The sequence below is a fragment of the Staurois parvus genome, unplaced genomic scaffold (assembly GCF_062004578.1).
Source record: "Staurois parvus isolate SC_StPar_1 unplaced genomic scaffold, SC_StPar_1.0 ptg001116l, whole genome shotgun sequence".
NCBI lineage: Eukaryota > Metazoa > Chordata > Amphibia > Anura > Ranidae > Staurois > Staurois parvus.
In genome coordinates this window covers 32,001-57,630 of record NW_028318912.1, presented here as the reverse complement: position 1 = coordinate 57,630, position 25,630 = coordinate 32,001, and the positions used below count along the sequence as shown (strand labels likewise).

The 25,630-nt window shown below is 48.7% G+C and overlaps 1 protein-coding gene across 1 annotated transcript in view; it reads left to right on the top strand.

Moving 5' to 3' along the window:
• Positions 1-25,596, top strand: part of LOC149440073 (chloride channel protein ClC-Kb-like) — a 91,553-nt gene extending 65,957 nt beyond the window's left edge. The window contains exons 12-22 of the mRNA XM_089658964.1: positions 661-730; positions 980-1,090; positions 3,424-3,637; positions 4,603-4,736; positions 5,529-5,665; positions 8,117-8,162; positions 16,231-16,292; positions 17,010-17,078; positions 20,233-20,337; positions 20,906-20,992; positions 22,764-25,596. Of these exons, the coding sequence (XP_089515090.1) occupies positions 661-730; positions 980-1,090; positions 3,424-3,637; positions 4,603-4,736; positions 5,529-5,665; positions 8,117-8,162; positions 16,231-16,292; positions 17,010-17,078; positions 20,233-20,337; positions 20,906-20,992; positions 22,764-22,931 (1,203 nt within the window). The 3' untranslated portion in view covers positions 22,932-25,596. The remainder of the gene's footprint in view (positions 1-660; positions 731-979; positions 1,091-3,423; positions 3,638-4,602; positions 4,737-5,528; positions 5,666-8,116; positions 8,163-16,230; positions 16,293-17,009; positions 17,079-20,232; positions 20,338-20,905; positions 20,993-22,763) is intronic.
• The last annotated feature ends 34 nt before the right edge of the window (positions 25,597-25,630 follow it).

Sequence of the window (25,630 nt, the reverse complement as noted above, 5' to 3'; positions counted from 1 at the left end):
TGTACCAGAGGAGCTTACACTCTAATGTCCCCTCCCCCACAGTCACATCAGTCTGTACCAGAGGAGCTTACACTCTAATGTCCCCTCCCCCACAGTCACACACTATTATTATTATACAGTTATATAGCTCTGACATATACCGCAGCGCTGTACAGAGATCACAGAGCCAGTCCCATCAGTCTCTGTACCAGAGGAGCTTACACTCTAATGTTCCCTCCCCCACAGTCCCATCAGTCTCTGTACCAGAAGAGCTTACACTCTAATGTCCCCTCCCCCACAGTCCCGTCAGTCTCTGTACCAGAGGAGCTTACACACTAATGTCCCCTCCCCCACAGTCACATCAGTCTCTGTACCAGAGGAGCTTACACTCTAATGTCCCCTCCCCCGCAGTCACATCAGTCTCTGTACGAGAGGAGCTTACACTCTAATGCCCCCCCTACAGTCACACAAATATAAAGCAGTAAATGTGTTCTGGGTCTCCTCATCACCCCACTGTGCTCCTTGACATGCAATGCTATGGTGACCAGCAGACCGTGTTTTCTGACGTACGGTTCCCTTTACATAGTTTAGGTATAATGTTTTTGGACGCAGTATGGAATCCAGTGACTGTGATTATTGTGGTTTCTTCTGAGACACTGACAGAGCTCTTCTTGTCCACAGTTATTCATGCTGCTGTTTGCAAACACCATGATCATCCCCGCTGGATATTTCCTGCCTGTGTTTGTATACGGTGAGTTACCTCTACGTTACTTGGACAGGATTTAGATACCAGGCAGAAGAATCAGGGTGATAAACCATTCACACGCATTAATGATAATTATAAACGGATGGCATTCATAGGTAAAAAGATTGTTGGCTCCATATGAAGTTCTTGGAAGCCCTCCTGTAGATATTGGATGGTTTGCCCATCAGGGGTGTTCGCTTAAAAATCTCGGAGTGGTCTGATCACTCACATCCTCCTATTTAATGTCCCCGACAGGTGCCGGCCTGGGACGACTGTATGGAGAAATAATGGCAAAGATCTTCCCAAATGGATTCATCTCAGAAGGCATCCCCATCAAGATCACTCCGGCAGGATACGCGCTCGCAGGTTACCAAATAACTCATGTTCTTAAATCCGACCTCCGGCCTTCCTTTCAGTCTTGCACAGTTGTACCGGCTCCTCTCCTGGGACTGAAATAGATAGAGCTCGGCCTCATTTCCTGGCTGGTGGACCTCCAGCATCATCTAGCGCTTTCCTCACCAGCCTGACTGTCCCTGGCCCCGCCCCTTTCATTCATTGGCTTTCAGTTTCTTCAGTCATGGAGGCTCAGCCTAACGTGTGGGCTATACCTTCAGAGTCCATACATTTGGGACCAAAAGCGCAGTTAGACCAAAGCATTGTATAATGTGAGGTCACACTGCTGGAGGTGAGCAGATTTATGGTGGAGGATTTCTGCGACTGATGCACACAATGGTCGTTATTTCAAGGAGGGGTCACAGGAGAATACATACATTATTGGACTTTAACCAAAATAATTTTTTGGACAATTAATCCATTTTATTTAAAATATATTTTTTTGAGTCACTTAGTTTCTGTTTTTGACATCACTGTTTTATGTATAGATATATGGTTTGGGTTTTGTGCATTTTGTTATATGTAGCGCAGCATATTTTCATTGATATTATACCTAGAATGGTCTGCATGTAAATACATCCTAGGAACACCCAATCCACCCTGGCGTTCACTCATTGAGGCACATTGATGTTTGCATAACTCCTGCCAATAGCCAGCTCACTTCTTGTATTAGGACTCTTGATGGCTGAAAATAATGGATTGCTCCAAATGGATTTATTGATTGATTGGAATCTCTAGTTGATGGCCGCCCTATCACTCTGCCACTGCAGTAAGGGAACTCAACGTGAAGAATGAGAGCGCCACGTGTTTATATTAAGTTCAGCAGAAGTTTATTATTCCTCATTAAAAGTCAGAAGATAAAACCAACGCTTTTCAGGAGCTCAAAACTCCCCCATCAGGGCGTGGGTGCTGGCTGTAATGAAGGCTTATGTATGCATCCATCCAGTCATATCTCTCTCACCTCCATTCAATTCAACAGACCAGCTCTATGGGCACCATGTGTGATACACTTGAGAGCCTTTTCCATAGAATCTTTCTAGATAAATGTTTTAAGAGGTAGGTGGCCATGTCTTTCCTCAACTCTTCCCCATATTAGACAGCACCTCCCTTGGCCATAGGAGGTACTCCTTTCTCCCTCCCGAAAACTGGTAAGAGCAGATACTACACTTGATCTTAGCCAAAAGGTTGAATCAGGGCTTGGGTGCTGGCTGTAATGAAGGCTTATGTATGCATCCATGCAGTCACATCTGTCTCACCTCAATTCAATTCACCAGACCAGCTCTATGGGCACCATGTGTGATACACTTGAGAGCCTTTTCCATAGAATTTTTCTAGACAAATGTTTTAAGAGGTAGGTGGCCATGTCTTTCCTCAACTTTTCTCCATATTAGACAGCACCTCCCTTGGCCATAGGAGGTACTCCTTTCTCCCTCCCGAAAACTGGTAAGAGCAGATACTATACTTGATCTTAGCCAAAAGGCTGAATCGGGGCTTGGACACTGGCTGTAATGAAGGCTTATGTATGCATCCATCCAGTCATATCTGTCTCACCTCAATTCAATTCACCAGACCAGCTCTATGGGCACCATGTGTGATACACTTGAGAGCCTTTTCCATAGAATTTTTCTAGATAAATGTTTAAGAGGTCGGTGGCCATGTCTTTCCTCAACTCTTCCCCATATTAGACAGCACCTCCCTTGGCCATAGGAGGTATTCCTTTCTCCCTCCCGAAAACTGGTAAGAGCAGATACTACACTTGATCTTAGCCAAGAGGCTGAAAAGTCATTGTGTAGTGACACATGCATGGCCAATTTTACACACATACACTAGGGCCAATTATCCTACCAGCATGACTTTGGAGTGTGAGATGAGACTGGAGTTGCATGTAAATCGAGGGGGAACATGCAGAGGGTGTCCTGGCCCAGACTCCAACCCTACAAAATATGTGTGCTAGCCACTAAGCCACCACGCTGCCCAATGTAAGCTTTTACTGGATAAACATTGCAAGTCGAAGTCATAATATGCGTGGTGGACTTGTTATAAAATGTGTGGCACAATCATTCTTCACACTTGAAGTTGGGACTGTGCTGAGGACCTTCATGGACACCCTGTGCAACAGAAAGCCGCCTCCTGCTATCTGGATATCAAACGCGATTTGTCTTCAGGTTCCATCTTCTATAATACTACAGTAACGGAGGATGAGGATATGAATGTACTATGGTTAGCAGGAAGAGCCATCCTTTCATAGACTGTGATGTTCTACCTTCTTGTTCTTCTCCTCATGTAGTCTTTTCTCCTTCCCGCAGGTGCGGCGGCGTATTCCGGAGCGGTCACACACACCCTTTCTACAGCTCTGCTGGTGTTTGAATTGACGGGACAAATGTCCCACATTCTGCCAGTCCTCATCGCCGTTCTCATAGCCAACGCCATCAGCCAGACCTTCCAGAACTCCTTCTTCGACCTCATTATCATCATCAAGAAACTGCCGTATCTCCCCAAGCTGACCATGGGGAAGAACTGGTAATGCACACATCAGTCCGTTATGGGATTGGTTCTGCTGGGTGAGAGCAGAGTTAACCTTTTCGCTGCCGATGGCTTTTTTTTTTTTTTACCCAAAAGTTAAAATAAACTAACCTTAACCCTCACTCCAATGTCTTCCTTCTCCCTGAAACTCCAGCTTGTGGTCAGTCCCTCAACTGTAGCTGGAGCACCTTATAGAAGAGGCCATCGCTGGATGGGAAGATGGACTGAGGAAGCCTAAACAGGAAACAAGGTATTACTCCTTATTCATGCACCTTGAGACCCAACAAGCAATTAACCCTTGCAATGGGGCCCCACGCTGAAAGGGTTACCTGCTCTTTCCATCTTGGAGTGCATGAATAAAGAGCAATACCTTACTTTTGGCCAATTCAGACACTTTGTCGGACTTGACTCATGGTATCTCAGTACAATTTACAAAGTGCATGCCACCTTGACTTTAACCGCTTGTCGACCTGCCACAGTACACAAACTGCTGCGGGACAGCTCCTACAGGCACAGCAATGTACCTGTATGTCACTGCCTGTTTTCGTGTTTCGGGTGCCCGCCCACCTACTCCCCTATGATTGTACACCGCTGGGGTTTGTCAACAGATCCTCCAATGATTCATGGCCTGGACCTGCTCATCGTCTCTGTCCAATCACAGCCCTGAGCCCTGTGTTGACAAACAACACAGGGCTCTATACAGAGTGAGCAATCGCTTTGTTTCTTTTCCCTGTAACGGATTGATTGGTTGTCAATGCATTCCTATGGGAAACTGTGTTTAGGTTTACTAATTTTTCGCAATACGAAAAGTGCGGCAGAACGCAATAAATTTGTAAACCGAGATACGCCTGGAAAAGCTATTCTAAATACTTTTATTACAAGTATCAAACACATACAGTTACCAGAATCTAATATTTTTTTTCTATAGTGGATCTATAATTGTATACTCTTCCCCCTCCCAGTGCCCACGACGTATGTGCAGAGGACTTCATGGTGACAGAACTAAGATATCTGGTGAAAGGGTTCAAGTACAAAGACATCCGAAACCTGCTGAAATCCTCCGATCTAATACAGTACCCCATTGTGGATTCCGAAGGTTGGTACCTTTTCTCTATCTTTAGTCTAAGTTCACCCTTTACCAGGCAGTTTGGGAGGCTCAGTCTTTTGAAAACACCATGCAGTTCTAAAATTTGGAGTTGTCTCAAACTTTGTGTTTGTTCCCTGCATTTCGGACAGCAGTGCTCTCCCTCTTCCAGGACCCACAATTTCCCTATCAAAAGGAGAAGTCCTCTTTGCGGGAAATGTGTTGATTTTATTAAAAATGACAGAAAAGATGACAGAAAAAACTCACAAAAGCAATTCTCAGCTCAGTACTAGTTGTATATGGCATATATTTGCCCAGGGAAGCGGCAACACAGGCCTTCCTACTTCTGTGTGGATGACATCACAATGCTTAGCCGTGGCCAATGCATTTTGTCCTAGACTTCCTCAGGAACAATCAACCCTCCTGAGGAAGTCTTTTATGTGGAAACATATTGGGAAGGGCATTGACCCTTAAAGCAGTATGTGCAAATTTAATTGAACTATTGAGCACTGTGAGGGGCCTTTTTATAAACACAAGAGCTAGTGAAAGCCTGGAAAACATGTAAAAATGAGCCAAGTGCTCCGCCTTCTGACTAACTAGAAGACTACATACTGCATATTGTAAATGAATGTTCATATACAGAAGATATACTAATAAAAAACCTACATTCCCTTTATTATTAAATTAACATAGCTGGAAAAAATGGAGGCATTGCGGTTCTACAGCTTAGTCTCTGCTGCTGTGGTGTTCTCTCACCCTTCCCCCAAAATATGCCATTGAACCCTCTTCTTTTTTCTTGTTCAGATTCAAAGATCCTTCTCGGCTCGGTCAGCAAAAAAACACTCACCAAACTCTTGGCAGATCAGCTCAGTGCAGATCGCAGAATCCAATATATGATGGCCCAACCCGGCACCAACCTGGAGCACAGCCTGTCCGTTACTGTAAGACAACCATTGGGGGCTTGACTGTGGGGTGAAGGGTACTTATAAAAGAAGAACGCAAGAAGCGACAGGGATAGCTAACTCCACCCTCCCTGACCAATGTGCATCACAGTATTTTAGTTGCCCAACAGCAGTCATGAGCCACAAGTGTGGAAAAGGCCATAGTGTGGGCATGAACAGTTGATATTTTTCATAGCAATGGCAGCGGATAGCGTCATCAACACTGCATGTCTACACACGCAATATCTGGTGGAGGGTTGGTGCTCACATACAGTCATGTCTGCCTTCGGACTCCAAACCCAACCATAACGGCCCTTAGGTGGGGTTGAGATTTAGTAGATCCACGCCACCACTGCACCAACACGCACACCTGCACTCACCGCCACTGCACCGATATGTGCTTCTGGACTCAACACCCACTGCATGACACAGACTTCTGTACTCGCCTCCACTGCACCGACACACGCTTCTGCACTTGCCTCCACTGCACCGACGCACACTTCTGCACTCGCCTCCACTGCATGACACACACTTCTGTACTCGCCTCCACGGCACCGACGCACACTTCTGCACTCGCCTCCACTGCACCAACACACACGTCTGCACTCGCCTCCACTGCACCGACACACGCTTCTGCACTCGCCTCCACGGCACCGACGCACACTTCTGCACTCGCCTCCACGGCACCGACACGCTTCTGTACTCGCCTCCACTGCACCGACACGCTTCTGTACTCGCCTCCACTGCACCGACACACACTTCTGCACTCGCCTCCACTGCACCAACACACACGTCTGCACTCGCCTCCACTGCACCGACACACGCTTCTGCACTCGCCTCCACGGCACCGACGCACACTTCTGCACTCGCCTCCACTGTACCGACACGCTTCTGTACTCGCCTCCACTGCACCGACACACGCTTCTGCACTCGCCTCCACGGCACTGACGCACACTTCTGCACTTGCCTCCACTGCACCGACACACGCTTCTGCACTCGCCTCCACGGCACCGACGCACACTTCTGCACTCGCCTCCACTGCACCGACGCACACTTCTGTACTCGCCTCCACTGCGCCGACGCACACTTCTGTACTCCTCACCACTGCACCGACACACTTCTGTACTCCTCACCACTGCACCGACACACTTCTGTACTCACCTCCACTGCATCGACACGCGCTTCTGCACTCGCCTCCACTGCACCGACACACACTTCTGCACTCGCCTCCACTGCACTGACAATCACTTCTGCACTCGCCTCCACTGCACCGACACAGACTTGTGCACTCGCCACCACTGCACCGACACACTTCTGCACTCGCCACCACTGCACCGACACACTTCTGCACTCCTCACCACTGCACCGACACACGCTTCTGTACTCCTCACCACTGCACCGACATGCTTCTGTACACCTCACCACTGCACCGACACACGCTTCTGCACTCCCCTCCACTGCACCGACACACACTTCTGCACTCGCCTCCACTGCACCGACACAGACTTCTGCACTCGCCACCACTGCACCGACACACTTCTGCACTCCTCACCACTGCACCGACACACTTCTGCATTCCTCACCACTGCACCGACACACGCTTCTGCACTCCTCACCACTGCACCGACACACGCTTCTGTACTCCTCACCACTGCACCGACACACGCTTCTGTACTCCTCACCACTGCACCGACACACGCTTCTGTACTCCTCACCACTGCACCGACACACGCTTCTGTACTCCTCACCACTGCACCGACACACGCTTCTGTACTCCTCACCACTGCACCGACACACGCTTCTGTACTCCTCACCACTGCACCGACACACGCTTCTGTACTCCTCACCACTGCACCGACACACGCTTCTGTACTCCTCACCACTGCACCGACACACGCTTCTGTACTCCTCACCACTGCACCGACACACACTTCTGTACTCCTCACCACTGCACTGACACACACTTCTGTACTCCTCACCACTGCACCGACACACACTTCTGTACTCCTCACCACTGCACTGACACACACGTCTGCATTCAACTCCAATGCACCGGCATACCCGTCTGCACACACTGATACTGCATCAGCATGCATTACTGCACTCAACAGCACTGCACCTACACTCACTTCTGCATGTCCCACCACTGTACCAACACGTATGTCTGCACTTACAAATGCACGCTTCTGCAGGCCTGCCAATCCACTGCCCTACTTTCCCCCACTGTACACTATTTTGAACCCTCTGCCACTGCACCGATCCACACTGTCCCAACATTCATTTTTTCACTTGTGGCCTATAATACATCCATAGCTACAGAGTTATGCTGTGTGCACATTAAAATGTACAGGGGGACCCCCACCCCTAGCCCATGCCCCCTTACAATGAATAGCTGTGTAGAATTCCTATAAAATAAGGTTCATAAAAGTAATTTTTTTTTCTTTATTTCAGTCTATGGGAGAGCTTACCACGTCCAGACCCAGGCTCTCCAGAACAGGTAAAATTCTACTTAAAATATACAAAAAAATGATATACAATTAGAACGATTTCAATATAAAACCCCTACTGTGCAATATGGCGGCATTAAGACAGCAATACCAGAAGGTCTCCAAACTGCTCGCCAAACTACAACTGGTTATCGGCACCTCCACCCTACCCAACCCCCCTCCTGCAAGGTCACCTCCCACTTCCATACATTAGCTTACAAAAAAAGGCACACCCACCGTAAGGCTGATTTCTAGAGATGAGCGAAGTATTCAAAAATTCGATTCGACTGATTCGGCGAATTCGTGGAAAAATTTCGATTCGAGTCGAATATATTCGCTGTGAATTTAACTTAAAAAAGGGTGTTTCTAGGCTTCAGAGAGACTTAATATTAGTGCTGAACACTGTACCTTTAATTTAAATGCCCTTGGAGTCTGCTGGGGAAGAGAAATAATACTGTCAGGCAGTATGACATGCAGATGAGTGCCGTCGATCTTAGAATCACCGCACACTTCACTCATTTGGCCAGTCACGGGGCCAAAACCAGAGTGTGGAGCCACAGTGTGGCGGTGGAGGCAGCAGCAATGGGAGGCCATACAGCACCCTATGACAAAAATGGAAACCACCAGCAGTGTGAGGAGACCTGAAAGTGGCACATGGCAGAGTGTGGCGATAGAGACAGCAGCAATGGGAGGCCGTACAGGGACCCATGACACACTCTGGACCTGGCAGCAGCATGAGGAGGCGGTACAGGGGCCCATGGCAGATTACGGGCCTGGCAGCAGCATGAGGAGTCGGTACGGGGGCCCATGGCAGATTACAGGCCTGGCAGCAGCAATGGGAGGCCGTACAGGGACCCATGACACAATCTGGACCTGGCAGCAGCATGGGGAGGCGGTACAGGGGCCCATGACAGATTACGGGCCTGGCAGCAGCATTTGGAGTCGGTACGGGGGCCCATGACACACTCTGGACCTGGCAGCAGCATGAGGAGGCGGTACAGGGGCGCATGACAGATTACGAGCCTGGCAGCAGCAACTTGGACAGGAGGACGTTCAGTTTCTGCACCGTCTGGTGCGTGCTCGCAAACTGTTGTCTCTTGGAAACGGATTCCAAGAAAGACTGCTGACGGAATCCGTGAAGAGGAGTAGCAGGAGAAGGAGCATCTGAACGAGCGGAATATGCCAACAAGCGACAACAGGGGCCCATGACAGATTACGGGCCTGGCAGCAGCATGAGGAGTCGGTACGGGGGCCCATGGCAGATTAGGGGCCTGGCAGCAGCTATGGGAGGCCCGTAATCTGCCAGCACCCTATGACAAAAAATGGAACCCACCAGCAGTGTGAGGAGACCTGAAAGTGGCACATGGCAGAGTGTGGCGATGGAGACAGCAGCAATGGGAGGCCGTACAGGGACCCATGACAGACTCTGGACCTGGCAGCAGCATGAGGAGGCGGTATAGGGGCCCATGGCAGATTAGGGGCCTGGCAGCAGCTATGGGAGGCCCGTAATCTGCCAGCACCCTATGACAAAAAATGGAACACACCAGCAGTGTGAGGAGACCTGAAAGTGGCACATGTTTGGGGCATGATTCATGGCGGATTTAGTCAGTTGTGTCAGGAACTGGTGGTTTGAAATCCAGACTAATCCACGCCTGATTCATTTTCACAAACGTCAGTCTCTCCACACTTTGGGTGGACAGTCGTGTCCTCCGCGGAGTTGCAATACCTCCTGCCGCACTAAACACGCGCTCCGATGCCACGCTACTGGCCGGGCATGACAGCCTTTCAAGGGCAAATTCAGCTAGTTGGGGCCAAAGGTCAAGTTTCGTTGCCCAGTAGTCAAGGGGATTGTCTACCTCGGTTGGCAGGGTGCTGTCCAAGTAGGCCTAAGCCTGTTGTTTGAGGTCCTGCTCCAGGTCCACCTGATGCTGCTGCTGCTGCTGCTGCTGCTGCGGCTGGTTAGTAGTTTCCTCACTGCGCTGGTGAAGAAAGCTACTCGTCATCGACTGCAGACTGAGGCAGCCGCTGCTGGTGGAGCTGCCACTGCTCCTACCACCCCACCCCTCCCCTGCTGCCATGGCAGCGGAACGCGAGCGCACAGGGCCCACAGTGTCTGAGGATGGACGTTGGCGCAGACAGGCAGAGACCAGCTGACTACATAGGTGGTTTTTATAGTACGTTATTTTGGCCTCCCTCTCAGCAGGTGTGAAAAAGGCCACCATTTTTGAATGGTAGCGAGGGTCCAACAAGGTGGACAGCCAAAAGTCATCCCTTTGTCTGATGGTTATTATTCGGCTGTCGCTACGCAAGCAACCGAGCATGCTATGGGCCATTTGTGCCAAGGAATGCGAGGGACTCCCTGCCTCCATCTCCACAGCATACTGCCACGGTGCGTCTGGGTCCTCTGTCTCCTCCTCCTCCTCCTCTACCAGATGCTCCTGCTCCTCCACTCCTGTCCGCTGAGTGGAAAAACCACCCATTTCACTCAATAATTCCTGAGCACCAATGTCCTCCTCTACCTCCTCCTCTTCTTCCTGTCCTGCCCCCACAGGGGTCATGTGGCGTTGAGATCTGTGCGCCACGTCTACCGCACCCTGACCAGCCATTGTTAACAGCATTTGTTCCAGGACGTGCAACAGAGGAATGACGTCGTTCATCCCATAGTCCTGCCGACTCACGAATAGCGTGGCCTCCTCAAAGGGCCTGAGCAAGCGCAGGTGTCACGCATGAGCTGCCAATGGCTGACATCTAAGTTACACAGGGAATACCTTTATCCGCTTTTAACATCAGGAAATCGGTGATGGCCTTTCGCTGTTCGTAAAGGCGGTCTAACATATGTAGGGTTGAATTCCACCTTGTTGCAACGTCACAGCATGAGGAGTCGGTACGGGGGCCCATGGCAGATTACGTGCCTGGCAGCAGCAATGGGAGGCCCGTAATCTGCCAGCACCCTATGTCAAAAAATTCTACACACCAGCAGTGTGAGGAGACCTGAAAGTGGCACATGGCAGAGTGTGGCGATGGAGACAGCAGCAATGGGAGGCCGTACAGGGACCCATGACAGACTCTGGACCTGGCAGCAGCATGAGGAGGCGGTATATAGGGGCCTATGGCAGATTAGGGGCCTGGCAGCAGCTATAGGAGGCCCGTAATCTGCCAGCACCCTATGTCAAAAAATTCTACACACCAGCAGTGTGAGGAGACCTGAAAGTGGCACATGGCAGAGTGTGGCGATGGAGACAGCAGCAATGGGAGGCCGTACAGGGACCCATGAGAGACTCTGGACCTGGCAGCAGCATGAGGAGGCGGTATATAGGGGCCTATGGCAGATTAGGGGCCTGACAGCAGCTATGGGAGGCCCGTAATCTGCCAGCACCCTATGTCAAAAAATTCTACACACCAGCAGTGTGTGAGGAGACCTGAAAGTGGCACATGGCAGAGTGTGGCGATGGAGACAGCAGCAATGGGAGGCCGTACAGGGACCCATGAGAGACTCTGGACCTGGCAGCAGCATGAGGAGGCGGTATATAGGGGCCTATGGCAGATTAGGGGCCTGGCAGCAGCTATGGGAGGCCCGTAATCTGCCAGCACCCTATGTCAAAAAATTCTACACACCAGCAGTGTGTGAGGAGACCTGAAAGTGGCACATGGCAGAGTGTGGCGATGGAGACAGCAGCAATGGGAGGCCGTACAGGGACCCATGAGAGACTCTGGACCTGGCAGCAGCATGAGGAGGCGGTATATAGGGGCCTATGGCAGATTAGGGGCCTGGCAGCAGCTATGGGAGGCCCGTAATCTGCCAGCACCCTATGTCAAAAAATTCTACACACCAGCAGTGTGTGAGGAGACCTGAAAGTGGCACATGGCAGAGTGTGGCGATGGAGACAGCAGCAATGGGAGGTCTCCCATTGTCCCAACATGGCCCAAATAGTCCCAACATGGGCCCCCTGGCCACGCTTGACTTTCTGGCCACATAGTCGACATACGGCTACGTTTACTTCCTCGGGCGGCTTGACGAAAAATTGCCACACCGCCGAGTAGGAAACTTTGCCCCCATACTCCTCACTGGCTGACTGCTGCTTCCTCCGTGCACACCGGCACCACTACTGGCCGTGGTGGTAGGCTGCAGTGGAGCTGGTGCTCTACTCCGTGGCCGTTTGGCTCCACTGACACTGCCTCCACTGACACTGCTGCGACCCTGCTGCTGTCTCCTGGGCAACCCACCGACTTTCGCTCACTGCCAAGCTGCCACCCTCTTCTCCTGATGATGTGGAAGAAATTGCCTGATGACGACGAGGCTGCCAAGTGAGATCAACCTCCTCATCATCAAGTAGGGTCTCCGCCTCACTACTAGCCCCCTCGGCTGCGTGTGGGTCAGGAGACAGACCTGTCTCTAGACCGGCTACCGGGCCACTCTCCTCGCCACTACTTCTTCGCCTAGCTGCTGAAAAGGCGGATGTCTCCCCCCGTTCCTGACCGCCCTCTGTTAGCTCTTCCTCACTGTACAGTGGGGCTGAGCCCACAGCATGCGATACTTCGCTTGGTGAGGGAACACCAAAGGACAGGGGCAGGTAGAGGACACGTGATTTCAGTGGGCTTGGTCCCGGGCCATGCCAACTAACGGTTGTGTCTGACGTACCCACCGACCGTTGGCTGTAGGTGTCAGAGGTGACCTGGGAAGAGGAAGACGACCGAGCCAACCAATCGACGACGGCAGGGTTGTCGGTGGAGACACGACCGCTGGATGACACCGGGAGCACTGGCCTCTGGCTGCGAATAGTGCTGCCTCGACCCCTTCCTCTGCTGCCACGTCTGCTCGCTCCTAAAACATTGCCTCCTCTGCCACTCCTCTGCATGTTGTCTGACATACTCTTTAATTCAACGATTATGTGTCCCTGAGTAACAATTCTGTGTCCCTGAGTAACAATTCTGTGTCTGTGCGAGTAACAATTCTGTGGCCCTAAGTAACAGTTCTGTGGCACTCAGTAACAATTCTGTGTCCCTGATTAACGTTTCTGTGGCCCCAAGTAACAGTTCTGTGGCCCTCAGTAACAATTCTGTGTCTGTGCGAGTAACAATTCTGTGTCTGTGCGAGAAACAATTCTGTGGCCCTAAGTAACAGTTCTGTGGCCCTCAGTAACAGTTCTGTTTCCCTGAGTAACAATTCTGTGTCTGTGCGAGTAAGAATTCTGTGTCTGTGCGAGTAACAATTCTGTGGCCCTAAGTGACAGTTCTGTGGCCCTCAGTAACAATTCTGTGTCCCTGATTAACAGTTCTGTGGCCCTCAGTAACAATTCTGTGTCTGTGCGAGTAACAATTCTGTGTCTGTGCGAGTAACAATTCTGTGTCTGTGCGAGTAACAATTCTGTGGCCCTAAGTAACGGTTCTGTGGCCCTCAGTAACAGTTCTGTGTCCCTGTGTAACAATTCTGTGTCTGTGCGAGTAACAATTCTGTGGCCCTAAGTAACAGTTCTGTGGTCCTCAGTAACAATTCTGTGTCTGTGCGAGTAACAATTCTGTGGCCCTAAGTAACAGTTCTGTGGCCCTCAGTAACAATTCTGTGTCTGTCCCTGAGTAACAATTCTGTGGCCCTAACTAAAGTTTCTGTGGCCCTAAGTAACAATTCTCTGGCACTCAGTAACAATTCTGTCTGTCCCTGAGTAACAATTCTGTGGCCCTAATAACGTTTCTGTGGCCCTAAGTAACAATTATCTGGCACTCAGTAACAATTCTGTCTGTCCCTGAGTAACAATTCTCTGGCACTCAGTAACAATTCTGTCTGTCCCTGAGTAAAAATTCTGTGGCCCTAAGTAAAGTTTCTGTGGCCCTGAGTAACAATTCTCTGGCACTCCGTAACAATTCTGTCTGTCCCTGAGTAACAATTCTGTCTGTCCCTGAGTAAAAATTCTGTGGCCCCAAGTAAAGTTTCTGTGGCCCTGAGTAACAATTCTCTGGCACTCCGTAACAATTCTGTCTGTCCCTGAGTAACAATTCTCTGGCACTCAGTAACAATTCTGTCTGTCCCTGAGTAAAAATTCTGTGGCCCTAATTAAAGTTTCTGTGGCCCTAAGTAACAATTCTCTGGCACTCAGTAACAATTCTGTCTGTCCCTGAGTAACAATTCTCTGGCACTCAGTAACAATTCTGTCTGTCCCTGAGTAACAATTCTCTGGCACTCAGTAACAATTCTGTCTGTCCCTGAGTAAAAATTCTGTGGCCCTAAGTAAAGTTTCTGTGGCCCTGAGTAACAATTCTCTGGCACTCCGTAACAATTCTGTCTGTCCCTGAGTATGAATTCTGTGGCCCTAACTAGCGTTTCTTTGTCCCTAAGTAACAGTTCTGTGGCCCTGAGTAACAATTCTGTGTCTGTGCGAGTAACAATTCTGTGGCCCTAAGTAACAGTTCTGTGGCCCTCAGTAACAGTTCTGTGTCTGTGCGAGTAACAATTCTGTGTCTGTGCGAGTAACAATTCTGTGGCCCTAAGTAAAGTTTCTGTTGCCCTCAGTAACAGTTCTGTGTCTGTGCGAGTAACAATTCTGTGGCCCTAAGTAAAGTTTCTGTGGCCCTAAGTAACAATTCTCTGGCACTCAGTAACAATTCTGTCTGTCCCTGAGTAACAATTCTCTGGCACTCAGTAACAATTCTGTCTGTCCCTGAGTAAAAATTCTGTGGCCCTAAGTAAAGTTTCTGTGGCCCTGAGTAACAATTCTCTGGCACTCCGTAACAATTCTGTCTGTCCCTGAGTAACAATTCTCTGGCACTCAGTAACAATTCTGTCTGTCCCTGAGTAAAAATTCTGTGGCCCTAAGTAAAGTTTCTGTGGCCCTGAGTAACAATTCTCTGGCACTCCGTAACAATTCTGTCTGTCCCTGAGTATGAATTCTGTGGCCCTAACTAGCGTTTCTTTGTCCCTAAGTAACAGTTCTGTGGCCCTGAGTAACAATTCTGTGTCTGTGCGAGTAACAATTCTGTGGCCCTCAGTAACAGTTCTGTGGCCCTCAGTAACAGTTCTGTGTCTGTGCGAGTAACAATTCTGTGTCTGTGCGAGTAACAATTCTGTGGCCCTAAGTAAAGTTTCTGTGGCCCTGAGTAACAATTCTCTGGCACTCCGTAACAATTCTGTCTGTCCCTGAGTAACAATTCTCTGGCACTCCGTAACAATTCTGTCTGTCCCTGAGTAAAAATTCTGTGGCCCTAAGTAAAGTTTCTGTGGCCCTGAGTAACAATTCTCTGGCACTCCGTAACAATTCTGTCTGTCCCTGAGTATGAATTCTGTGGCCCTAACTAGCGTTTCTTTGTCCCTAAGTAACAGTTCTGTGGCCCTGAGTAACAATTCTGTGTCTGTGCGAGTAACAATTCTGTGGCCCTAAGTAACGTTTCTGTGGCCCTAAGTAACAATTCTCTGGCACTGAGTAACAATTCTGTCTGTCCCTGAGTATGAATTCTGTGGCCCTAACTAGCGTTTCTTTGTCCCTAAATAACGATTCTGTGGCCCTCATTAACAAGTCTGTGTCCCTGAGTAATGGTTCTCTGTCCCTAAGTAACTTTTCTCTGTCCCCAATTATCGTTTCTGTGGCCCTAACTCTGTCCCTGTCCCTAGTACAGAGCGGTCTGCCTCTGTTCAATAACTGCAGGCAAATGAAGAATTCCAAAATGGCCGCTATTTATAGCTCGACCATTACACAGTGCTGGCTGGCTGGCTGCTGATTGGCTGATGCGATCACATGTAGTTGAGGAATGCATTATGGGTCAGCGCGCCTTGTCTGCGCGCCTTCCCAGACATCCCCGCTCCGTCGCCGCACATGTCAGCCGCCATTTTCTGAAAAATTTCGATTCGCGCGTCCGAATTAGGCTATTTTTCGGATTCGGCACAAATCGAAATTTTTCCGATATTCGACTCGAATTCCACTTCGGATACTTCGATTCGCTCATCTCTACTGATTTCAGTTTCAGCCTCAAGCTTAGTTTTGAGCAGCCACTTCCAGATTCTTGTGGAAATACGTAGGTGAAATAAAGGGTATCGTACATATCTGCCTGGAGTTATTCCCTAAACCTTTACATGCTTTTTCCCTTTCACAGAGTCAGAAGTTATAGAAACTACATACAGTAACCAGGACACCGTCACGTTTGAAAGCGAAGAGGTAAGTTATTGAATGCGCCCCCAGGAAGGCTTCCTCAGAGTTCACACTGTTGTGCGGTGCAAGCTTTAGGAAGCGCTGCTTGCTGCATGTTGGTGCAATTTCCAGCCATTGCATCTCCCAAAGGTAGACCGCATTAAAAAACGCACCACAGGAAAAAAATATAAATAAATAAAGGTATGAATGAGCCCCTACATATCGTATGCATGTCAGCCATTAAATGGAGGGTAGATGTATGGGAGCGTCAATCGTTGGCTTCTCAAGTGAATGGGGCCACGCTGCAACCACACACAATGCACACGGTTAGAGCAACATAGTGCAGCATTTAGGAGGGTAAAGCAGGCGGTGAGAAGGCCGCATGGCATTTCTCCTAATGGTGGACTATGCCTGATTGTTGAAATGATCCATAGTAGTCTCTTTTGAAAGCTGATTAGATGGGGTGACAACCCAGGACCACAACTGGGAGACAGGGGAGAGTGTTGTCAACCCATAATAGGAAGTGTCTGTCATCGAGAATTATTTTCATTGAAGTAGAATTACCCAGTGCAAGGGAGGACTGTTAGTTTTCCTGGAGTTGGGCTTTATAGTTTTGGTTGTTCTAGCACTGTGCAAAGTGAGGACAGCTGTAGGCCTGATTGCCTTTGGCAGCTAAATATTGTCTGCGATTTGTCTTCATTTAATAAACCAGTTAATCTGCTATATGTTATCTCCTTGTTACAGACATCAAAGCCGAGGAGTGAAAGCCGCAGAAGGCGCTCTGGCAAATTCCGCAGCCAGTACCAAAAGATGGTGAGAACTTCTACTACAATAATCTGTATACTGTGGGTGGCAAGTCTGTATACCACGGGTGACAGGTCTTTATACTATAAGTGACAGGTCTACATGCCATGGCTGACGGGTCTACATGCCATGGCTGACGGGTCTACATGCCATGGCTGACGGGTCTACATGCCATGGCTGACGGGTCTACATGCCATGGCTGACGGGTCTACATGCCATGGCTGACGGGTCTACATGCCATGGGTGACGGGCCTACATGCCATGGCTGACGGGCCTACATGCCATGGCTGACGGGCCTACATGCCATGGCTGACGGGCCTACATGCCATGGCTGACGGGCCTACATGCCATGGCTGACGGGCCTACATGCCATGGCTGACGGGCCTACATGCCATGGCTGACGGGCCTACATGCCATGGCTGACGGGCCTACATGCCATGGCTGACGGGCCTACATGCCATGGCTGACGGGCCTACATGCCATGGGTGACGGGCCTTTATACTATAAGTGACAGGTCTGTATACCATGGCTGACGGGTCTACATGCCATGGCTGACGGGTCTACATGCCATGGCTGACGGGTCTACATGCCATGGCTGACGGGTCTACATGCCATGGCTGACGGGTCTACATGCCATGGCTGACGGGTCTACATGCCATGGCTGACGGGTCTACATGCCATGGCTGACGGGTCTACATGCCATGGCTGACGGGTCTACATGCCATGGCTGACGGGCCTGTACGCCATGGGTGACTGGTCTGTATACCATGGCTGACGGGTCTTTACGCCATGGCTGACGAGCCTGTACGCCATGGGTGACGGGCCTGTACGCCATGGGTGACGGGCCTGTACGCCATGGGTGACGGGTCTGTACAGCATGGGTGACCAGCCTTTATACTACACTACTCAAGAGTACGCAGGCAGTTCCTGGAGGATGAAGGAATTGATACCATTGAATGGCCCCCCACACTCGCCTAACCTAAATCCAATAGAACACCTCTGGGATGTCATTTTCCGGTTCAACCGATGCCGCCAGACCGGTTCAACCGATGAGCAGACTGTCCAGGAGCTCAGTGATGCCCTGGTCCAGATCTGGGAGGAAATCCCCCAGGACACCATCCGTGGTCTCATTAAGAGCCTCCCCCGACATTGCATACAAGCACATGGGGGCCATACAAACTACTGAGGACCATTCTGAGTTGCTGCAATGACATTTCAGCAAAATGGACTCGCCTTTTGTATTATTTTTTCACTTTGATTTTTGGGGTGTCTTTGAATTCAGTCCTCTGCAGGTCAATCCGTTTCATTTCCATCAAACAATGGGGCAGCCTTACATTCCCTACACATTACCCCGTCCATGTCAGTATAGAGATCCAGCAGGAGATTTTTTCCCCGTTGAGATCTGATGAATTTCCAAAGTGTTCCTTTCATTTGTTTGAGCAGTATTTAAAAGTGTCAGGTCGGTATACTATGACTGACGGGTCTAGATACCATGGGTGAGGGGTCTAGATACCATGGGTGAGGGGTCTAGATACCATGGGTGACGGGTCTAGATACCATGGGTGACGGGTCTAGATACCATGGGTGACGGGTCTAGATACCATGGGTGACGGGTCTAGATACCATGGGTGACGGGTCTAGATACCATGGGTGACGGGTCTAGATACCATGGGTGACGGGTCTAGATACCATGGGTGACGGGTCTAGATACCATGGGTGACGGGTCTAGATACCATGGGTGACGGGTCTATGCACCATGGGTGACCAGCTTTTATACTACGGGTGACAGGCCTTTATAGTGTTGGTGACAGGCCTTTATACCGTGGGTGACGGGTCTAGATGCCGTGGGTGACGGGTCTAGATGCCGTGGGTGACGGGTCTAGATGCCGTGGGTGACGGGTCTAGATGCCGTGGGTGACGGGTCTAGATGCCGTGGGTGACGGGTCTAGATGCCGTGGGTGACGGGTCTAGATGCCGTGGGTGACGGGTCTAGATGCCGTGGGTGACGGGTCTAGATGCCGTGGGTGACGGGTCTAGATGCCGTGGGTGACGGGTCTAGATGCCGTGGGTGACGGGTCTAGATGCCGTGGGTGACGGGTCTAGATGCCGTGGGTGACGGGTCTAGATGCCGTGGGTGACGGGTCTAGATGCCGTGGGTGACGGGTCTAGATACCGTGGGTGACGGGTCTAGATACCGTGGGTGACGGGTCTAGATACCGTGGGTGACGGGTCTAGATACCGTGGGTGACGGGTCTAGATACCGTGGGTGACGGGTCTAGATACCGTGGGTGACCGGCCTCTATACTGTGGGTGACAGGCCATTACAGCAGCCAGGAAAGGAGACTGAAGACAGTCTTACCCATTTTGCTTCAATTCTTTAAGAGACGCCCATTACACACATCATACTTATTCTAAAAGCCTGTTAGAATTGGAGCTCAACACCGTCTCAGTACTCCTCTCGTGAGTCCTGATGCAATCATTGGGCGGACTCTTGGGAGGAATTATGCAAATATCAAAAGGTCTTAATGGGTGGATTTCAGTCTGGAAGAGTGACTATTTCTAGGGAAGCTTTATTTGCATGCTGACCTTATTTGCATGAAAGGGGTGGGACAGGAACAGACGGGCTAACTGATGCTGGATGGCCTGCAGCTAGGAAAGGAGGCGAAGCTCTATCTGACTTGCTGCAGCTTCTAATGCACATTGTGAGAAGCTCACAGTGTGTGGTGAAATCGGAGAAAGTAATTTCCGTCCAGGAGAGGAATCTGTACAACTGTGCAAGACTGGAGGGAAGGCCGGAGTTCAGCTTGGGGGGACAATTGAACTGTGCAGGACCGCTGGAAGCCGCCATAAGTACAGTTCCCCTCATAGGAATAAACAGGTCTGTGGAGTGCATGCACGGGCTGAAGAGGACCCAGATAGGACATTTTATGACGCAAGTAGCCAAAAAGGCCACAGAGTGAAGATACAGTGGCTGGATTGAGGTGGAAGGTGAGTATAAGACCAGGTGGGCTGTACTTAGCAGGACGGCTATATTCATTAAAGGACAACTTGAACAAAGGGCACAGATGTCTTTTAAACAATCCATTCAGGTATCCCAGAAAATGGCACATTTGATGGTAAATATCGCTGACCTAACAGGTTAAATTTCATATTATCCTAACAGGTGGAGGAATGGGAGTGCCGTCAGCTCAATGAAGTGGTGTCCCTAGAGGACCTGACAATTGATCCAGCTCCATACAGGCTTCTGGAGAAGCAGACTCTTTACCAGGTAAGGAAGAACCGAGGCTGAGCAGATGATCTGAGTTGAATCTTGACCTACAGGACATGGCTCAGTTCTCTCATATTTAGTGCCGATTTTAGGACCTTTGCTTTACCCAATATGTCTATCTCCTTCAGCCAGGCAGTCTGATGTCAGACCTTGGAGGGTTGGAAAGTCTACTGTAAACAACAAAAGCTTGCAGCCAGGGGAGGACTGGGTTGGGGGGCTCACAGGCAGCAACACATGATAGACATTATATAGACACCTCATTCAGATCTGTGGACACAGCACCTAGCCGAAGCAAGTCTTCCAGCACCAACTTCCTGTACAGCTCTGAGATATCATGTGACCAAACGTCGAGAGGTGCAAAGGAAGCAGATGCTGGATGGTGTGACAACATAAGCCACATCTTTTAGGAACACCCACCTTTCATCATGCCTACCAATCACAGCAGCAACCTGGGACATTTTGCGTGGTACACTTTATTCCGCCCCTACCATGAAATCGAACATTTTTGTGGTCACCCTCCTAGGCCAAAAAAAGGTTCTTATGTGGACATTTTCTCCTCTCTCTTTAGGTTTACGACTTGTTTAACCTCCTCAGCCTGCGCAGGGCCTATGTCACCAACACAGGACGGCTGGTGGGAGTCGTCTCCCTGACTGAGGTATGACGTCACAGGTCACTTTGCACAGCTTGTAGCACTTACTCACTGCCTTTGTAGTAGGGTATATATCGCTGGACATTCCCTAAAAGTCTTGGATGAGAGGGCACATGGTCTTATGGTCAAGGCCCCCCCATCCCAAGGGGTCTCCCTTCAGGAGAGCCCCATCTAGTACTTGGGTGGGCCTTGCCTCGGCAGGCCACCTGAAGAATGGGCTCTACCTGGTTTCAGCCAGGTGAGCCATGACTACTTCAGTCCCATCAGGAGTTTTGTGGCTTGGGGGATCAGGACTGGAGTTCTCTTTGGAGGAGAACCATGTGTACACCCTGTACCCTTTTTTATGTCCTCAGTTTATTCTTGCATCTGGTGTTAGTTTCAAGTATGCCCACTAAAATAGGTCTGCTAGCCACAGAGAGACTTAACAGCTGTTGGCAATACAACCTATCTGAAAGGATGGGTCTGAACAGGGTACTGCCAAGATTCCAAAACTGCACAAGAACGCCTCTAGACAACAGTAAAGGGGATGCCACATACTGCCTCGCATTATTCAAAGGTTGCAGGTTTTCAGAGTTCTATCACTGTCAGGGCTCCAGGGTATGACCAGAGGTATGTGAACTGACGCAGGGAAACGCAGGCTTCAGATATGTTATAAACAATAAGACAATTTATTAAAGACTAACAATACATAAACTCAGTGCAATACTAAAACATAACACAGTGCAAACGAACCAAACCAGCTACAGATAACAATACATACAATGCAAGCGTTGTCAGGCAGGCCGGGTCAATAACAATCGGGCAGGTAGGAACAGGAGGAGCAGGCAGAGAGTAGTCAGGTCACGAGCCGGGTACAGCAACTAACGGGCAGGTAGGTACAGGGGGTCAGGCAGAGAATGGTCGGGGTCACAAGCCAGGGATAAAGCAGGAGAAGTCAGCAGAGGTCCGGATCAGGCAGGGTCAGCAACGAATCAGACAGAGACAGGAACAGGGATGCAGGTAACAAGGTACAGGGCCCAGGAAAAACACACACCAAGGCCCAGACTGCAGGTCTGGCCATCCCTTAAATACACCTGCATAAACAGCTTCAGGTGTTGGCTGGCTGCAGGGTTGAGTCTCTGATTGCTGGGAGCACCCGCTGGCCAGCCCTGGTACTGCAGCCCACAAGGCAGGTGAGTCCCACCATTACTGGCAAGTCCATTCCTGACAATCACCTTCCAAGTTTTGGGATGTGCAACTCAAAAGTTACTACTAATAAAACTATAAATAACAGTCAGGGTCCTGCAATCCATGAGGCCATTTAGGGCGACCACCCTTAGAAAGAACTTATGGAGGCACAGTGGGCAAACAGCATCAGTGGTTGTTAAGGTGCTGAGTGCCCTAGCAACCAACAATGTGGGAGGGAGGTCCAGCAAAGATGGCCACCCCTGTCATGGCACTGAAAATGGACCGCATTTACAATTACTTGTAAATGTGTTTTGAGAAACATTTTAGCAGGATGACTAAGTGGAACTAAAGTCTAAAACTGCAAGCAGATTGGGAGGGTTGAGTAAAGCCCTGGCAACCTACCATAGAAAATGTGCCAAGAAAATTTTATGGAAAAGACTCTCATACATATCAGAGAGCTGGCCCATGGAATTGTCAGGAGCTGGATATGACTAAACAGATATCACACACATACTGTATATTACTTTAATTAAAAAAACCTGTGTGCAAGGATGACACATAACACTCATGACATCAAACATTCATCCAATTAATCTCTGAATTTCCACAGCTAAAAGATGCTGTTCATGGAACGGTAAAAGGAACATTCACCTCGCGTGCAATCCCCAAGAGAGAAGAAAAGGACCAGGAGGACTATACTCTGCAGCCCCTAGTCCATCTACCTTCAGAGTACCAGCAAGAAGAAACCGTCGCTGCTCCAAAAACATCAACCACGTGACATCACACTTTCTTACAGAAGCCCGAACACACAACTGCGCACATGTCTCCAAATGTGACCACACAAATGATCTCATACTGAAAGTGTTATTGTATATTAATTTCATTTTATATTGCTCAGCCAGAACCTGTTTGCGCTGAGAGACTTGAACGTTTTTTAACTGATGTCCAACCAGAATCTGGTATGTTAGGAGACCTGAACATCTTTAACTAACGTCCAACCAGAACCTGCTCATTTTTTGCTTGAACATTTATAACTACTGTCCAACCAGGACTTGGTCATGTAAGGGGACTTGAACATTTTTACTAATTCCCAACCAAAATCTGGTCATGGTCGGAGACCTGAACATTTATAACTGACTTCAAGCCAGAACCTGGACATGTTAGGGGAATTGAACATTTTTGTGCAACGTCTACCCTGAACCTGGTCAAGTTAGGGGACTTGAACATTTTTACCAAATGTCCACCCAGAACCAGGTCATGTTAGGGGACTTGAAAATTTTTACCTGACGTCCACCCAGAACCTAGACATGTTAGGGGACTTGAACATTTTTACCAAACATCCACCCATAACCTAGTTTTGTTAGGGGACTTAAACAGTTTTACTCAGCATCCATTCAGAACCTGGACATGTTAGGGGAATTGAACATTTTTACCTAACATCCACCCAGAACCTGGTCATGTTAGGAGACCTGAACATTAATAACTAATGTCCAACCAGAACCTGGCTGTGTTAGGAGACTTCAACATTTTACTTGATGTTCAAGCAGAATCTGGTCATGTTAGACTTGAACCTTCCTAACTAATCCCAATCCAGAACCTGGTCATGTTAAGAGACCTGAATATTTTTACCTAACATCCAACCAGAACTTGGTCATGTTAGAAGACTTGAACATTTTTACATAATGTTCTAACCAGAACCTGGTCATGCTGGACGACCAGAACATTTTTATCAAACATCCAACAAGAACCTGGTCATGCTAGGAGACCTGAACATGTATAACTAATGTCCAACCAGAAAGTGGTTGAGTTAGAAGACTTAAAAATTTTCATACAGAACCTGATCACGTCTGAAGACCTGATCATTCCTACAACAAGAACATGATTGTGTTGAGGGGCTTCAACATTTCACCTGTCCAAGAATGTTGTAATGTTAGGAGACCTGAACATTCCTAACTAATCCCTAGCCAGAACCTGATTGTGTTAGGAGACTTGAATATTTTTACCGAACATCCAACCAAATCCTGATCATGTTAGAAGACTTGAACATTTTTTTACTGAACGTCCCACCGGAACCTGGTCATATTAGGAGACTTAAACATTTTCAACCAGAGCCTGGTAAGGAGAGTGAACCTTTTTTAACTAATCCCAACAACAAAGGCCAGACTGAGAAGCACATATCCCATCAATATTTCTGAAAGGTCACTATATGGATAAATGATATATTTTGTACTGTTAGTCAGGGCTGCACACGTTTGGTTAGCATTCAAGAGTAAATCAGCTCCTTTAAAATGAGAGCTATATTCAAATGTTACCTTAAAGCTATGTCAACAGTCTTGCCAGGATAGACAAATGAGTAATAGAAGGACTGAAGTACCATTCCTGGAGGAAAGGTTGGTTCAAGTTAGCTGTGGCCATGTTTTGGTAGGCCTACCACTTGATCATGTGAGCTCTGTTGATGAGGATCAGAGTTTAGATTGCCCAATCTTCCCCTTCAGTAAAAATCAAATGAACAAGAACTCAGGTCTTCAGACAACTGGCCAGCATAGAAGGGAGCCCACCAGGACATTCCAGGAAAGGTACTTCAGACATTTTATTACTCTACTACCCTGCAAGGCTGCTAGCATAGCTTAATATCGTACTTACTATAGGTCTACTTTAGCCTGGGTTCACACTTCTGTGGTGTGGCATATCGCATGTGATTCGCACAGGAACCGCATCGCATTCCTGTGCAGATCACATGCGAATTCTGTGCTGTGCGATTTGAGCCATACACTTTGTATGGCTCAAATTGATCCACACCCGCACCAAAAAGGTGCAGGACCCTTTTTTGGTCTGCACTAGAATCGGGTCGCATGGGTATTCACACCCAGGAGATCTGATTCTGCACATCACACCGCATTTTGCGAACCATTTTCGGGGTGTTGTTAATGTAACATACACACCTGCAGTGGTTCGCATGAATGGGGTGCGAGTGTGATGTGGTGCGGAATTCGCACACAGAAACCGGTGCGAATTCCGCACCGCATCAGTGTGAACTTTTGTGAATTTTTTTAGATTTCTTGTTTTTTTTTTCAGTGTAAAGGGAATGTATATCATTTCTATATTATCACCATTTTTGGTTTTGTTTATATTTTTTATTTTATTATAATTGGAGCTTCAACAAACTTCTATAAAAAAAAACTATACATAACACAGTTTAATGATATCAAGATGTAAAGTTTGCACAGAGAACTGAATGATTCCTCACAGTGACTCATCCCTTCAGCCTGCCTGAAAGGAGACAATCAATGCTGTGTCTCTTTAGATAACTCATTGTGCTCTAGGAATCCTTTGCAATGTATAACGTGTTTATTTGTAAAGCAAATATTGTATACAAAATGTAAATAAATAGATATAAAAACAACAGTTTAAGGTTTAAACTAAAATAAAACTGGTTCACAAACTTTATGGTTTCCCTTTAATGGTGACCATGACTTT